Source organism: Pinus tabuliformis, chromosome 3_1, assembly GCF_031772625.1.
Source record: "Pinus tabuliformis cultivar Carrire ecotype Pingquan chromosome 3_1, CPIR1, whole genome shotgun sequence".
NCBI classification, from domain to species: domain Eukaryota; kingdom Viridiplantae; phylum Streptophyta; class Pinopsida; order Pinales; family Pinaceae; genus Pinus; species Pinus tabuliformis.
In genome coordinates this window covers 718,455,054-718,471,124 of record NC_142301.1, presented here as the reverse complement: position 1 = coordinate 718,471,124, position 16,071 = coordinate 718,455,054, and the positions used below count along the sequence as shown (strand labels likewise).

At 33.9% G+C, this 16,071-nt stretch overlaps 1 protein-coding gene across 1 annotated transcript; it reads left to right on the top strand.

The window, feature by feature from the left end:
• The first annotated feature begins 9,887 nt into the window (after positions 1-9,887).
• On the top strand, positions 9,888-10,310 carry LOC149189287 (uncharacterized). The gene has a single exon (XM_089410177.1). It carries the CDS (start codon positions 9,888-9,890, stop codon positions 10,308-10,310), a length of 423 nt encoding a protein of 140 aa, XP_089266303.1.
• Positions 10,311-16,071: the final 5,761 nt, after the last annotated feature.

The window sequence follows — 16,071 nt, the reverse complement described above, 5'->3', positions numbered from 1 at the left end:
CTTTTCGGCAAAGTATGAAGCTTGAGGGCTTCCATGCTTACTGAGTCCTTAATAGCATGATTAAAATTTTCTAAAGAAAAAGAACCACACTTGACATGAAAAGAGGGCCATAATAACTTCTTGCTTTCTTTGGGAACTTTAGTTAAGTCTTTTCCCACGGTCTGGTGGGTGATTTCCCTTGCCAACAATTTATCAGAAACATACAAAGGAAGGACATGAGGGTCAGCTGTACTACCAAAAACCCTAATGTAGGTGAACCATTCTTCAATAAAATATTTTCCAACAGCTAAAAGGTCTATTGCGGCTTCTTGGGAAAACTTGGGGGCCTTCTTATTGAAAATTATTTGATGCAGAGGTAAAATAACATCATGACATATTTTATAGAAATGAGGTATATAATTGGATTCCCATATTTTCTTATGACTGAGATGGATAGGTTAGGGTCCTGTAAGGTCCATTTCCAACCCATGGTCGAAAATGTAGTGTAGAAACAGATGGCATCCATAATGTAGGCACTAAAATAGAACGGGGGAAGGTTCTATGGAGAGGAGGCTCTCTTCTGTCGATATTTGGTAATGATGGTGGCTAGGTTATGAGATAGGATGGTGGCCCAATTCATGATGTGGGAATTAACGCAGGCATCAATCAGAGGAATCCATTCTATGGAAAAAATAGTATTATTGGGTAACCCATATAGTCTACATAATGTAGCAGCTGCATAGTTGTAGGGGTTTGCCAAAGAGGCTATAGCATACATACCCGACTTGTCAAATTTCAATTTCTTGTCCAATACTCTCCAGCCCTGAATCAGCTTGAAGGGGTCTGGGTTCTTCTTTGCGAAGTTGGCAATGTATGTCTTGTCATATATATCCTGAGGGTCAGGTATATGGTACATTTTCTTCAGGTCCTCTTCTCTGAATGACCCCATGAGTTCCATTCTTGAATTCCTGAATTGCCTATCTTCAATGGTGAGGTTTTCAACCACCCACCTAATCATATCCATGTATGGGAGGATTTTAGTCCTCGCTCCTATCTTATGAATGAAAGATCAGGCATCATCCTTGAATTGAGGCCCCAAAGGTCTTGTTAAGTCAGTTGTTGCTCTTGTGACAGTAATCTTGGGATGCTCATCCTCAAGCCTATTGTATATGACCTACTAAGATGTTTCTCCTCTGTCAGCGTTGCAGACTGTATCAGAGAATATAGGAGCCATCTCTGTAAAATCAGATTCAATAATGCTGTTCTTTTTTTGTTTCTCCATCACCTTCCTCAATGACATGTCTTTTGTAGCTTGCTTGAAATGGACAAGATATATCAGCGTAGACAGTATCGGGCAATTAAGACATAAAGATTTTCTGAAATGACTTTGGATCGTGAGGAAGGTTTAATGAGATACTCAACATTAACTACCCATAACTTGGAAAATCATTACCTCTTTTCGGGCCACTAAATATTTATTAACCTGTCAATTCGTTCGTTTTTATATTAAAACACAATTATTTCACATGCTTACTGCTCTTATTCGCACATAACAATCTTTAAAAGGATGCAATATAGTGTTTCCTGCTCTATAAGGTGAAATGTGATTGCGAATGTCACAATATTACATTTCATAAATTGTTAATGGACACTGTAGTGGCATAGCTTAATTACTTGCGATGTTTGCGAAGTGAAATTTGTGAAATAACAAGGTGCTTTGATAGGGATATCGCAGTGGGAGGTTTGATCATGCATCACAATTTTTTAAAGGTGTTTTATGATCATCACATGGAAAAGCGCGATTTGCAATTTGCGATGAGGGTCACATCCTTAGGTTGTTTTGCAAGTTTTTTTAAGGCAATTTCTTAGAGTTAGGTTTTATTATCCTAAGACTAAAAATTTAAAAATGGTCCCCATTTATGTCTCTAACCTTAGGTATTCTTATCCATAAATGGGGGGGTTGTTTCATAGTACAACAATTGGCGATTCACTTGGGATAACCAATTATCTCTAAGTAGTTTTCTAAAATTTCTAAGACTTTCAAAGTAATTAGAGTTATAGGAATAATAATTACATGAGTTATAAAGTAAACAACATTTCTCTAGAATTGTAATCACTTACTCAATCTATTTATTCAACTACTTTACTCTTGTAATGATAAAAATACAAATGTTTGCATCAGTCAATAATAAGATTTTAAAGTGATATAGTAGGTGTTTTCTACAGATTAGTTTTTGGTGTTTACTCATTTATCATAGATAGAGCCTCTGCTACCAGTAGGTGTTCATAGCCTCGACAGAGTTATCTTTTAACCAACAATGATTCATTGTCCCATCTGAAGCAATTTTTAAATTTCAAAATGATATTCACTTGCTTTGAATCTCACTTGGATCTTATCGTTTTTTTAATATAATATTTTCTTTTACGTTTCTTAAAAGACATTGTCTAGGCTTGGTAACCTAATAATGACAATGCCATTGACTAGTTGTAACTAAACTGAACAAGCTCGCTCTTGATGAGACCCCTTGTCTTCTGCTCGATGAGATCATTGGCTATTACCCTGTTTTGATAGGCAATATTGGTAATATCAGTTTAATTATTTCCCTATGACCATGGTGAACAAACTCGTAATGAGACTTTTTATCTTCTAAGTTTTTCATATTTTATAATTACACTCCGAGAAAGGAAAATTTTATCAGATGGGGTGAACCATTGGCTCTTTTAAGAGTTTTGGATGATAATGATAGAGTTTTAATATACTCATTTGCAGAAAGTCCTTACTAGGATAAATATTCTTTTCTTGACTGATAACAAAACATTCATACTCTAAAAGGATAAGAACTTGTTCATAGAATAAACATTTTTTTGCAAGATCAAGTTTTTCCAAAGAAATGAGGTTTACTTTTGTACTCAAATGTCCTAATTATTTCTTTTAACTTTTACTTATAGAAGCAAAAAATCAAAAATATTATCAAAGATTTCATTTTGAAAAGCCAAAAGTAAATACTACTTAACCTTGATTTTCCTAAGAATCTTAAAGGCGATATGATACAAAATTGGAAGAGGCTATCTTCTAAGAAAAGTATTTTTTCAAGATTTGCCCATTAATGGGCAAAGAATGCTTCTTACCTAACAATTATTTTAGAAGAAACGTTGATTTTCCAATTTTCCCAATGATTTGAAAAGGGCCAAGCCATAGTCTTTCAAATTTGGTATGTTTACCATTTTCCTCATGTGCTTTGTCCCATTTCAAACCCAAATCAACTATTTCAAAAGTTTTTTGACTGGCATAGGTTGTATCAAAAGAGGCTTTGACTAATTGTTGATGATGGAAGTGGGTTGCTTTGGCCTTTTCTCGATCTTCTTCAAGCTTAAGAATCTGAAACTGTCTAGCTTGGAGAGAAGAAGAAGGGTTTTCATTGATGAATTGCACTAGGGCAAGAGATGGGATTGCTATGTTTGTGGGAAGAACAACTTCTTTTCCATAAACTAAAACAAAAGGACAAGAACCGATAAAGGTCTTCTAGGTAATTTTGTCTTCCCATAAAGCAAATGTCAATACTTTGTGCCAATTCCTATGATTTTGGAAAATAGTCTTTTTGATAATTCTGATGAGTTTTTTGTTTGTTGATTCTGCTAATAATTTACCTTGTGGATAATAGTTAGCTGAATATTTTAACTTAAAACCTCACTTTAGAGAAAATTCTACCATATTTCCAGAAAATTAAGATGAATTGTCAAACATTAAAGCTGAAGGTAAGCCAAACCTGGTAATTATGTACTGATCAATGAAATCCATACTATTTTTTCTATTAGTTATCCTTAAGGGGATAAGTTCTACCCATTTTGTATAACAATCAGTAGCTGTAAGGATGAATCTATGTTGTTTGGAAGAGTTAGGAACAATCTCACAAATTATGTCTAATCCCCATTTTTCGAATGGTTGTTGGATGTTTACTGGTTGCAAAGGGAATGTTGGCTTTCTTTCTCTTTTGGCTGTGGTTTGACAAGTTTTACAATTTCTTGCATATTCATGTGCATCCTTAAATATCGTTGGCTATTAATATCCTACATGCAGGATTTTGTGAGCTATGGTATTTCCTTTGAAATGTCCTACAGCTGGTCCATCATGTAATTTCTGCATGACCTTTTCAGCTTCAGGTTTCTCCAAGCATCTTAGTAATACTGAATCATAATTTTTTCTAAACAATACATCATTAACTAATTCATAGTGATTTGATTTCAACCTTAAGGCATGTTTTGTTTTATAATTAAGATGCATAGGAGCATATCTGCTCTTCAAATAAAATTTCAAATCAGCATATTGAGATTGTGTATCATTGAGGATTACCTTTGATATTTTCACTTCATTACCTTGATCTTCTTCTGTTGATAACTGGGAAGCTCTTGTTAACATCCTGTAAAAACCTTGGCCCCTAACAATTTTAGTTGGTTGGATTTCTACATCATATTCTCGAAGTGCAGTAACCCAATTGGCTCTTTTCTCCCCTACTTCTCTTTGGATTAATAATTGTTTATTGCAAGGTAGGGTACTACTATCTTTGTATGGGCTTTAAGAAGAAAATGTCTGAAATGTTTCAAGGTTTTAAAAACAGCAAATGCTTGTTTCTCGACAGCTGAATAATTTAACTTGGCACCTTGTAAGTTAGAATTGAAAAAAGAGATGGGTGCCTTGATATTTTCATCTTTCAGCTGTGTTAAAATTGCTGCACATGATGTATCAAATGAAAAAGTATATAATACGAAGGGTTTGAGAAAGTCAGGAGTTGTCAATGAAGGAGCATTAATAATGGATTTTTTTAATAAACTCAAATGACTCCCTTTCATGTTTACCCCATTTGAAAACTGCATTTTTTTGTATCATTGTTTGAAGGGGTTGGACGATCTGTAAAAAATCTGGAACAAATATTTTCACAAAATTAATTTGGCGTAGGAACAATTGCATGGTCTTTTTGTTATGTGGGAGAGGAATATTTGCGTTCTGTAGGACTCTATCGGGATCAATGTAAATCCCTTTCTTGGACACTATACACCCAAGGAGTTTGCCTTCCGGTAAAGCAAAATAAGTTTTTTTTTGGATTTAAGGAAATGTCATATTTCTTGCATTTTTCAAAAATGTGCTTCAGGTCACTTAAATGATTTTTCCTATCCTTATAATAGATTGTGATGTCATCTAAGTAAATAACAACTAATTTATTTATAAGACCTTTAAAATCCGTAGAACATTGAGATGTAACACCGACATTAATGAGTCCGAAAGGAATCTTCTGATAGGCGTATGTTCCCCACTTGGTCCTGAATATTTTCTCTAATCTGTCATCTAGATGCACAAGAATTTGATTATATCCTGAGAATCCATCTAGAAAAGACATTAATTCAGAACCTGCAACTGAATGCAATATCTGTTCCATGGTAGGCAAAGGAAATTTATCTTTTTGACAAGCTTTATTCAGGTTCCTAAAATCGATACAAATCCTAATATCACCGTTCTTTTTCCTTACAGGCACCATATTCGATACTCACTTTGAGTGTCTAACGAGGAAGATTATTTTGGCTTTCAGAATCTTGTTCAATTTGGATTTGATTTGACTCTCAAGGTTTGGGTGAACTTTACAAAGCTTCTGTTGAACTAGCTTTTTGTTCGAAGTCATAGGTATGGTATGTTGAATCACATAGGTATCATAAGTTTTGAGATCTGCATAATCCTAGGCAAAGACACCTTTGTATGTTTTCAACAACCCAATGAATGAGTTTCTTTCTTCTGATGATAGGCCAAGACCTAGGTTAACATTTTTAGGTTGTTCAGTTCACCCTAAGTTTACTACTTCAAATCTCAAAGTATAACTTTGAGTTTTGGAGTTAGTAACTTTCTTGAATCTATCCTTTAGATCATAGAGATCTTCCATCTTAACTACAGACTTCGGGATTGGGTTTTGATTTTGATCATTTTCAATTTGTAGATCATGCTCTTGTTCATCTATGATATGTTCCTCATAGGACCCTTCTGATGTAAGGAAATTAACTATATCCGCATCGTTATTGAATACTGTGTGGTCTAAAATGCGGATACAAATTAGAGTTTAATTTAATGTCAACCTGGGAAGGTAAACTTAGAAGTGCTTATCTAAAATATATAGATCTAGAAAGATTCCTAATTTGTCCAAGATCTTAAAATCCCTTTACAGGAACATATTCATTAAGATCTCTTTCAATAACTAATCAAGCCTAGATATAACAATTGTTTGAGATCTATGATTCCCTTACAAGAACATATTCTACAAGATCTCTTCCAAAATTAGATCATCTAATTAGAACTTAAAAGCGAAAATGAAGTAAACTTAGATCTAATCATTGTATGAGATCTTATGGTTCTTTTACAAAAACACTTTCAAATAAGATCCTTCCAATATTAGAACATTTAATAAAACTTGAAAGCTGAAATCAAACAAAAACATAAAGTAAATTATAAACAAATAAGCATGCAGGTGAGGCCATGGGGGCCCTCCATAACTCCACCAGCACACCATTTCAATGGAGACTCAGATGTAGAAGGAAAATTGAAGTATGATCCTTTATTTCAAAATCTCCATTACAAACCAACTCTAAGATTACAACTCTAAGCTTCTAAGATTACATATTCCAAAATTCTAAGATTACAAAAACTTCACGATTACAAATGGAGGAGATTGTACTCCTATTTATACAATGGGATGAGTAACAAACACATAATGATCATACACTAATCTCTCTTTAGTTCCATAAATCTCGCAACCATTTTTAACTACTTTCCCATTATTACAAAATATGATCCCACAAATCTCTCAAGCATTTTTAACTACTTTCCCATTATTACAAAATATGATCCCTTTGAATCCTCCATAAATCTCTGACATATCTTGGATAAGATATGCCAACCAAATCCTCCATGATCTTCTCCTTAGGAATTGGATAAGATATGCCAACCAAATCCTCCATGATTTTCTCCTTAGGAATAGGATAAGATATGCCAACCAAATTATCCATGATTTTCTCCTTAGGAATAGGCTTGCATAATTATCTCCTTAATATGGTGGAGGAGATATTAATTCTTCACATATTTCCTACACATCACAAAACTCACATATTCTTGAGATATATAAAAATATGTATATTTTCTAATATTTAATCATAAATTCACTTGTAATACAAAAATGAATAAAATGGAAAATAAGAAGGTGAAACCCAAATGTATTTATGAAAATGATATGACAAAAGGTTAATGGGATGATGAAATGTAAGGAATAGTGAAGAAAAAGGTGGACGAAAATATGACATTTCTGAGTCCCAACATCCTCCCCAACTAAGCTTGTTGCATGTCCTCATGCAACCATGCATGGGTCTCTTTAAGAACATTTGGCATCTTGAACAACTTTGGCTTTACATGATGATGTCTTTAATAATGAATGTTTCCAGGATATGTGAAATACATGAGTAACAACCTACATTTTCTTATGGTTGGTTCTTGTGTGACAACCATGAATACAAAGAATGTTGGTTCTTGTGTTAACAACATTCATTTCATTTTCTATTCTCTTTTCTTCAATAATAATGTAAACACATAAGCTATCAATGTGCATAAGAAAGCCCTTTTGTAATATTAATGAAGCATGCCAATATTACCTATGAAGAAAAGCGCAACAAAGTATCATTGGAAAATAAATGTTGGTGAATGGTAAATGAGAAAAAATGGAGTGATAGTGGTGAAGAAATGGAATCATGGAAGTGAATATAGTTCTCCCCCCCTCAACTGAATTGGTTGCATGTCCTCATGCAACTTGACATGGCTCTTGAAAGGAAATGTAGTATGGTGAGGGAATTTTCCAAAATGTTGAAGTTAGCATATAAGGAATTGCATGATTAAAGATTAGAAAACAACATGCTTCTACTTACCCAAGAATGATGAACTATGCAAGAGGAATGTAGCTACTGTTGCTGCTGCTGGATCAGGAAAATGTGACTGATGTTGTTGTTACTGGATCCTGGAAATGAAGGAATCTGAACTGCTGATGCTGAATCATGGAAAAGATAAATGCTGAAAGTGGAACTGTGGTACTCTCATAGATCAGAATTCATGCCACTGTAACTGTTGAGGGAGTCGTGAAAAAGTGTATAGTCTTCACCTGCTACTAAACTTCTTGGTACAATTCTAATCATGCGAAAGAATGTGTCGATGTCGAGCATGAATAGAAATCATTGGATTACCGTCCATTGATGTATGCCATTAACCAATGCGAGGAAACTCACCATTGATGTCAATGAGTGCCAAGGTACCCGAGTACATATTGCAAAGTGCGAATGGATGTGTTGAGGTCGAGCCACTTGCAAGATCTGAAGATCAATGGACATTGATGTATTCCCATGATCGTCAGCAAGAGAACTTGCCATTAAGGCATGCAAGCCTCTAGGTACTCAAAAGGAACTCTAGTCTATTTCCCAGATAAGGTGCTGATGTCGATGGGGCAAGACTTGTTGAAAGGTGGGCCTTAAGGAATCCCACATCAGTCAACACGAGTTTGTACAAAAATATTTGGTAGGACTATAAATGGAAAGAACTCACAGAAAAGCAGTGTGGATCAGCATGGCAAGGAAAACAAGGCAATGTAATCATGGAAAGGGAATGAGTTTTATTCATCGTTGTAAAACAAGGAGTTGTAATCATGATGCAAAAGGATCGTTGTGGAGTGGAAAATGTCATGATATGTGCAGTGAAGAATTAGCTCCTTCAAGCGTCCAAAAATGGATGTAAGGAAATGCATGGTGTATGAAGATGAACTCTTGCTGTGAAAAATGGATATGAAAATGTCATGCTTTATAGATTTACAATTGGTGGAATTCAAAATCTGCTTCAAAAAGGGAGGTGCAAGGTAGTGGTTGTGGAGTTGGATTTGTCTTTAGAATTTTTCATGAATTGAGTCTTTGGAAGACCAACTGTCGTCACAATGTAATCTCCTTATGATCACTTGATTATCCTGTAACCTGTAAAAAAAACTTGGCAGAAAGAAAACATAAGTGTGTTCAAGAAGAAATGGCCATTTCCTTCGTGATTCTTACGCAAAAATTTCATACCAAATAAAACATATTAAGGACAATCAAAGTGTTGAAATTTACTTAATCATGATATTAAAATCAATCCATTCTTAAAATAACCATGAAAAGTAATACTCCCTGTTTGGATCAGATGAAATATGCTCGGCAAAAAGATTGGCATTAGAAAGATCTGTTGTGGTTTGCATATTAGTATGTGATATTAAATAATTCAACAGAAATATGTTATGCCAACTTGAAGATATTGAAACAAGATAATCATCATTTATAGAATCCTCCAAATGTTTGATAAATCAATCCTCAAAATTTGTTTCCAACTGTTCCATTTTCTTTATTTTCAAACCTGCATGAATTTTGTGAAATTTTATTTTTTATTTTTTATTTTTATTTATTTATTATTTATTTATTTATGATTTATTTATTTATTTTTTATATAAAGAAGACAAAAGAATGAAAGTCAATTTTTTTTTTTTTTTTAATAACAAAATTAAGAAATCATATTTTTTTTTCAATAAAGAAATCAACAAGAAAATTTCTAAAAATAAATTAACACTAAAATGGATTTTTTTTTCAATATCCTAAAAAAAACACACAAAATCCTTGAGGCACCATAAAGATCTCAGCATGAGAGTAATGAAACTTATAACGGATTATACCTCGCCTAACGCTGCTACCTTGCACAGGTCAATTTCTTCTTTGGATTCTCTAAACCTTTGATTTCACGGGCGCCTCTATTTCCTTATGGATCAATTCACCTTCCCACTGCCACATTAGTGGTCTTCCAAGAAGGCGTGGGTGGGTTGATGAAGGAGTCCAAGGATCCTGTGAAGGTAGCTCAAATATTGAGAGAGAGGCCTGGCTTCTTCCTTTGCGATGCTGATTCTATGCACTACAATGATTATGTTTCTCCTCTTTCTGCCGATCAGGAACTACAACTGGAGCACCTCTATTTTCTGCTTCCTCTAAACAAACTACGCCATCCTCTACTAGCATCTGACATGGCTGCATTGGCTGTGGAAACCAGCGCTGCCATGGAGCGGAACCGCCTTTGCCACAACAAATTGGGAAAACGTTGCCGCAAAATCATCCCGAGTCTGATGATGATGGAAAAAGAAGTCGCTGGTGTCATTAAATTGCAACGCGTAGCGTCATCGGGGCAGAGAAAGGTTAATGGCGTGTCGCTTAGAAGAAAGTTTTCAACCATTCATGAGGAGGCATTCACGTGATGACATCTGATAATGCAAAATAATTTTATCCAATCATTGTCCCCGATAATTGACGTAGGGCTTCTGAACATTTCTTTACATGATATAGCATGAGATTTTTTTTTTGCTTGTTGCAGCCATATGTACATATGATATTTCTGAACATATTCATGTGATTGTGTGTTGTATGGTTGTATTTTTTTTTAATTTTTTTTTAAGACTTCGTTTTGTTGTGTTTTGGATTTCAATTTTTTTTTTATATTAATCTTTTTTCTTTTTTTTTTTGTTTATTGTGAAAAAAAAATTATTAAAAAAAATGAAATGTAACCTATCTAAAAAAATGGCTATTTTTTCCAAAAAGAATTTTTTTAACAATAATATATATATATATATATATATTATTATTATTATTATTATGTGGCAATTTTTTTATTTTTTTTTATTATTTAAAAAGAAAACTAAAATTAAAAAAAAACTAAGTTTTATCTAAAAAAATTTTAAGATGATTTTTCACTCATTCACAAAATTCTTTATTGTCGCATTGAAGATTAGTACTCTAGCAAGAGTATTTTTATTTGAAATAAATCAATAGATTTTCTGATCTTCCAGATCGCATGAAGCGCGGGAAGAGAGAATACTAGTCTCTTGGTTTTTTATTTTTTTTTTATTTTCTTAATTTATGTAGGTTAGCATGGATGGATAAAACACTATTAAAATCTGCGACAAAAAAAAACACAATTAAGATCTGCGACAAAACCTTGCATTATCTACACTCTTTCTGCAATGTCGCGGGGGCAATTACACTCTCGGAAGACAAATCTTTCTGATAATCAGGCTCCTGGCTCACCCGTGATACAGAAACAAGACATAGAAATGCAAAGATGAAGCAGTTCTTTTATTCATTATGATTTATTTTTGGAAAACAAAACTAAAAACTTCTAATGATAACGAATTCTAATGACTTCTAATGAGATCTCATTTTTATTTTTCTAATCTATTCTATATTAACTTAAAAGATGTTTTATTTTCTAAGTAAAAGAATGCTTCCAATGAAGCCATCTACGAACTAAAAATTTGAACATGCTCACATCAAGATTTAAAAATTTTACATTACATTTTGCAAGTATGTGAGAATCCTGTCTTAGAGTTGGCTCAAGGTTATTGTCCTTGCGCTCCAAGAAGTACCTGTTCAACATTGTCAAAGCCCTCATCCGTAGATGGATTAGTGAGAAATGGGGGGTTTGAAATAAAAACTGAATTTAAATTATCTATGTGCGAAAATGAAAAAAAAAAAGAAAGAATGCTCCAAACTTTGAACTCCTTTACGAACCTGCTGTCACCAAGTTCCACAAATTAGTCCATAAAAACAAATGCATAAAAACAATTACTAAATCCTTCTAGTTGCACTTCCCCGGCAACGGTGCCAAAATGTGTGGTATAAAATGCAGATGCAAATTAGAGTTTAATTTAATGTCAACCCGGGAAGGTAAACTTAGAAGTGCTTATCTAAAATATATAGATCTAGAAAGATTCCTAATTTTTTCAAGATCTTAAAGTCCCCTTACAGGAACATATTCATTAAGATCTCTTTCAATAACTAATCAAGCATAGATCTAACAATTGTTTGAGATCTATGATTCCCTTACAAGAACATATTCTACAAGATCTCTTCCAAAATTAGATCATCTAATTAGAACTTAAAAGCGGAAATGAAGTAAACCTAGATCTAATCATTGTATGAGATCTTATGGTTCTTTTACAAAAACACTTTCAAATAAGATCCTTCCAATATTAGAACGTTTAATAAAACTTGAAAGCTGAAATCAAACAAAAACATAAAGTAAATTATAAACAAATAAGCATGCAAGTGAGGCCATGGGGGCCCTCCATAACTCCACCATCACACCACTTCAATGGAGACTCAGATGTAGAAGCAAAATTGAAGTATGATCCTTTATTTCAAAATCTCCATTACAAACCAACTCTAAGATTACAACTCTAAGCTTCTAAGATTACATACTCCAAAATTCTAAGATTACAAAAACTTCCCAATTACAAATGGAGGAGATTGTACTCCTATTTATACAATGGGATGAGTAACAAACTCATAATGATCATCCACTAATCTCTCTTTAGTTCCATAAATCTCGCAACCATTTTTAACTACTTTCCCATTATTACAAAATATGATCCCACAAATCTCTCAAGCATTTTTAACTACTTTCCCATTATTACAAAATATGATCCCTTTGAATCTTCCATAAATCTCTCACATATCTTGGATAAGGTATGCCAACCAAATCCTCCATGATCTTCTCCTCAGGAATTGGATAAGATATGCCAACCAAATACTCCATGATTTTCTCCTTAGGAATAGGATAAGATATGCCAACCAAATTCTCCATGATTTTCTCCTTAGGAATAGGTTTGCATAATTATCTCCTTAATATGGTGGAGGAGATATTAATTCTTCACATATTTCCTACACATCACAAAACTCACATATTCTTGAGATATATAAAAATATGTATATTTTCTAATATTTAATCATAAATTCACTTGTAATACAAAAATGAATAAAATGGAAAATAAGAAGGTGAAACCCAAATATATTTATGAAAATGATATCATAAAAGGTTAATGGGATGATGAAATGTAAAGAATAGTGAAGAAAAAGGTGGATGAAAATATGACATTTCCGAGTCCCAACAAATACTCTCCAATTTGTTATGTTATCGGGAATAGATGGCCTAAATATTAACTCTATTGAAAATATGTCTGGACTGAAATCTTCTGAAGGTATAAGCTTGGATGTCACATTATCAAGTAAGTCAGCACTTGCATTTTACAGTCTAGGAAATGACGAAATGTTAAAAGCAAAGAAGTGAGAAGTCAAATTCTGGGCTAATGATTGATAGTATTTGAGGTGCCTAGAGACACAATGAATTGTGTTTCTTACCTGCTTCACAATTATTTCAGAATCACCATAGACTTGTAGATGTTTGACATTAAGGCCAATAGATTTGTACAGTCCTTGCATCAATGCTTCATATTCAGTGATATTATTGGTGCACTGAAATTCAAGTCTACATGCTAACGTGGTTTTCTCTCCTTACAGATTGATCAAAATGCATCCTGTGCCTGCACTGTCTTCAAATTTGGAACCATCAAAATAGAGAGTCTAGAAAAAAGAATTATTTGAAATTTTATGTACTAAATGTACACACTTGGAAGCATATATTTGTGAAAAAATTTCTATTTGAGACACTACGACATTATCTGGAAAGGGAGACCTCTGAGCATTAAAGGATCCCAAAAAATGACTCAGGCTAATAATTTCCAATGATGTTATTAGTGAAGCCAATAGGTTCATTGCTTCCCTCACGGTCAATGACTGTATATTTCATGAATTTTTCTTAGTCTACCTTGATTTGGTTTGGTTTACCGTTATGTGGCAACCACATGTGAGACCAATCAGTTGTGAAGTAACCATGCAAATTTTTAGACCAATCTCTACTTAGGATTAAACCATAAAATTAAGGGATATCAGCCACTAAAATATCAATTATTTGTGAAACATTTAGATTAGAGGAAAACGTAATTGAAACTAATGTTATTTCTCCAAGTACCTATACTTTTGTCATGTCTAATTGAACTATGTGTATTGCATATTTTTGAGGTGTAATATTCAATTTGGTGCACACAGCTCTTCGCATAATATTTGAAGAGGCCCCTAAATCAACAAGACAGTTATGAACATTCCTGTTGAAAATTTCGTAAGTGAGCAGAAATGGAGGAATATAAGAAATAGATATATCACTATTTCAAACTAAATATGAAGGATCTACTTTGTTGGAAGATGACGGAGGCTTTCCCATATCGTAGGCAGCTTGAGTAACTACAACAGATGGCAGAGGGGATACAAGAACTGCTTTTAATTCTCTTAATAAATTTTTTTGTTGTTGCTTGAGTTTAGTGAGTTCATGCAATGAAATGTTTTCTCTAGTATTTTTCATGTCTTTGACTATATTGTATTCCATTGTATCTGAGATTACCAATGTTTTGGAAGTATTTGGAGGATCTAGAGGAATAGGATTGGTTTGACTAGTCTTAGATTTCTTACTTATTGTTTTCTCCTTTACAGGAGTAGCAATTTTTTGTTTCTGATTTGTGATAGACATGTCAGGAGAGTTTTTACTTCTTGTAGTCACTGGCATAGCTTGTGCCTCTTCTTCATTTGGGAGGATGAAATCCCACATTCCATTTAATTCAACTTCTTCTTTCGTTTCGGTTTCCTCTTTGGTTGGTGAGTCTTCTTCTGCTTCTTGATCAGACTCAACATTTGAAATGTTGTTTGGGGGCTATGATACAGAAGAAGGATTCTTTATAAACGAGCGAAAAGGTTTCTTGGGAATAGATGATTTTGCGACCTACTTCTTCATTTCAACCATTTCATTGGACATCATTTTTAACACTTTTTGAAGGCCTTCTAGATCGAAAGGGTCCTTTGAAGCTTTCTTTTTAGAATCATCCTTAAATGTTACTTTCTTTGACTTCCTCTCATTTGTTTGTGATATCTTTTCGAAAGCTATAATTCTTGTTTCTACATACATAGCTTATTTAATGTTTTCTACAAGGGTAGCGTTATTGGATCTATCTACGAAAATTGCAATATTAGAAGGAAGAGATGATATGTACCATTCTATTTGTACATCTACTGCAGGTTTTGAGGCAACTAGGAATTTATTTAGAAAATTATTAAATATAGGGTTGAAGTCTTTGATCCTTTCATCTGAATTAGCTTTTAAGTTCGGAAGATCATTGATCAAGGATGCTATGGTCCTGTCATCACCAAATTTTGCAAGAAATACTTCTTGAAAAGTATCCCAGTTCCTAATTGAACCCGCTGGAAGGGAAAAATACCAAGATCCAGCAGATCCTTCAAAGGTATAAGGGAACGGTTTGATTACAACATCCTCATGTGAAACTCTATTAAGATTCATGGCTAACATAAAGTTATTTATATGTTCTTCGGTCAGGAGGCCATCATTGGGATTGTACATATGTAGCCATTTTTTTGTGTTTGTTGGGAGTGCATTTGGATTTACAACCAGTAAAGCACCAGGGTTTGTCCAAGGTTGAGTGGGTTGATTCGCCATAACTTGAGTTAGAGACTGAGAAGATGGGGAGCTTGTTCCAGAAGTAAGTATAGATGCCGAAGAAGTTACTACTGTGTTAGTACTACTAGTGATAGTGCTAATTGGAGAAGTGGATAGTTGAGAAGTTGTGGATTGAGTAGAAGTGAATCGAGAAGTGAATGGATGGAAAGTTGATGTGATCTCATTGGTATCTGATTCAGAGCTTTGTGAGGTAACTTTCTTGTGTCATGGAGGGATGGGGAACTTAAAAGGGGTTACTCCAATCCTTTCACTTTGCAATCTAGTTAATACACCAGTTTGTTGTAATAAGGAAGTAACACTTTCTTCAGAAACTTCGAGCCTCTCTTGTTTCTCGGTGGAAATGGATATCTGTTCCAATTTATGTATCAAAGAATGGAATTCGAGAGACTTGGGAGTGTAATCTAGAGAAGGTGGTTGTCTTACTACTTCGGGAGACGATGGAGATGTTCTTATAACTTCAGATTTCTGATCAGAAGATTTTGAACAAGATCTAGAGGATGTAGAAGTTGTGGAGGGGTTTTGACTCTTATGAATGTTTTTTAATTGATCTTTAGGTTTATATGTCATTCATAGTTGTATGGCCCTCCTTCTAGTGCCAAAAT

Bases quoted from the DNA above. Each gene is read 5' to 3' on its own strand.
- LOC149189287 (XM_089410177.1), top strand. From the start codon at position 9,888: ATGAAGGAGTCCAAGGATCCTGTGAAGGTAGCTCAAATATTGAGAGAG.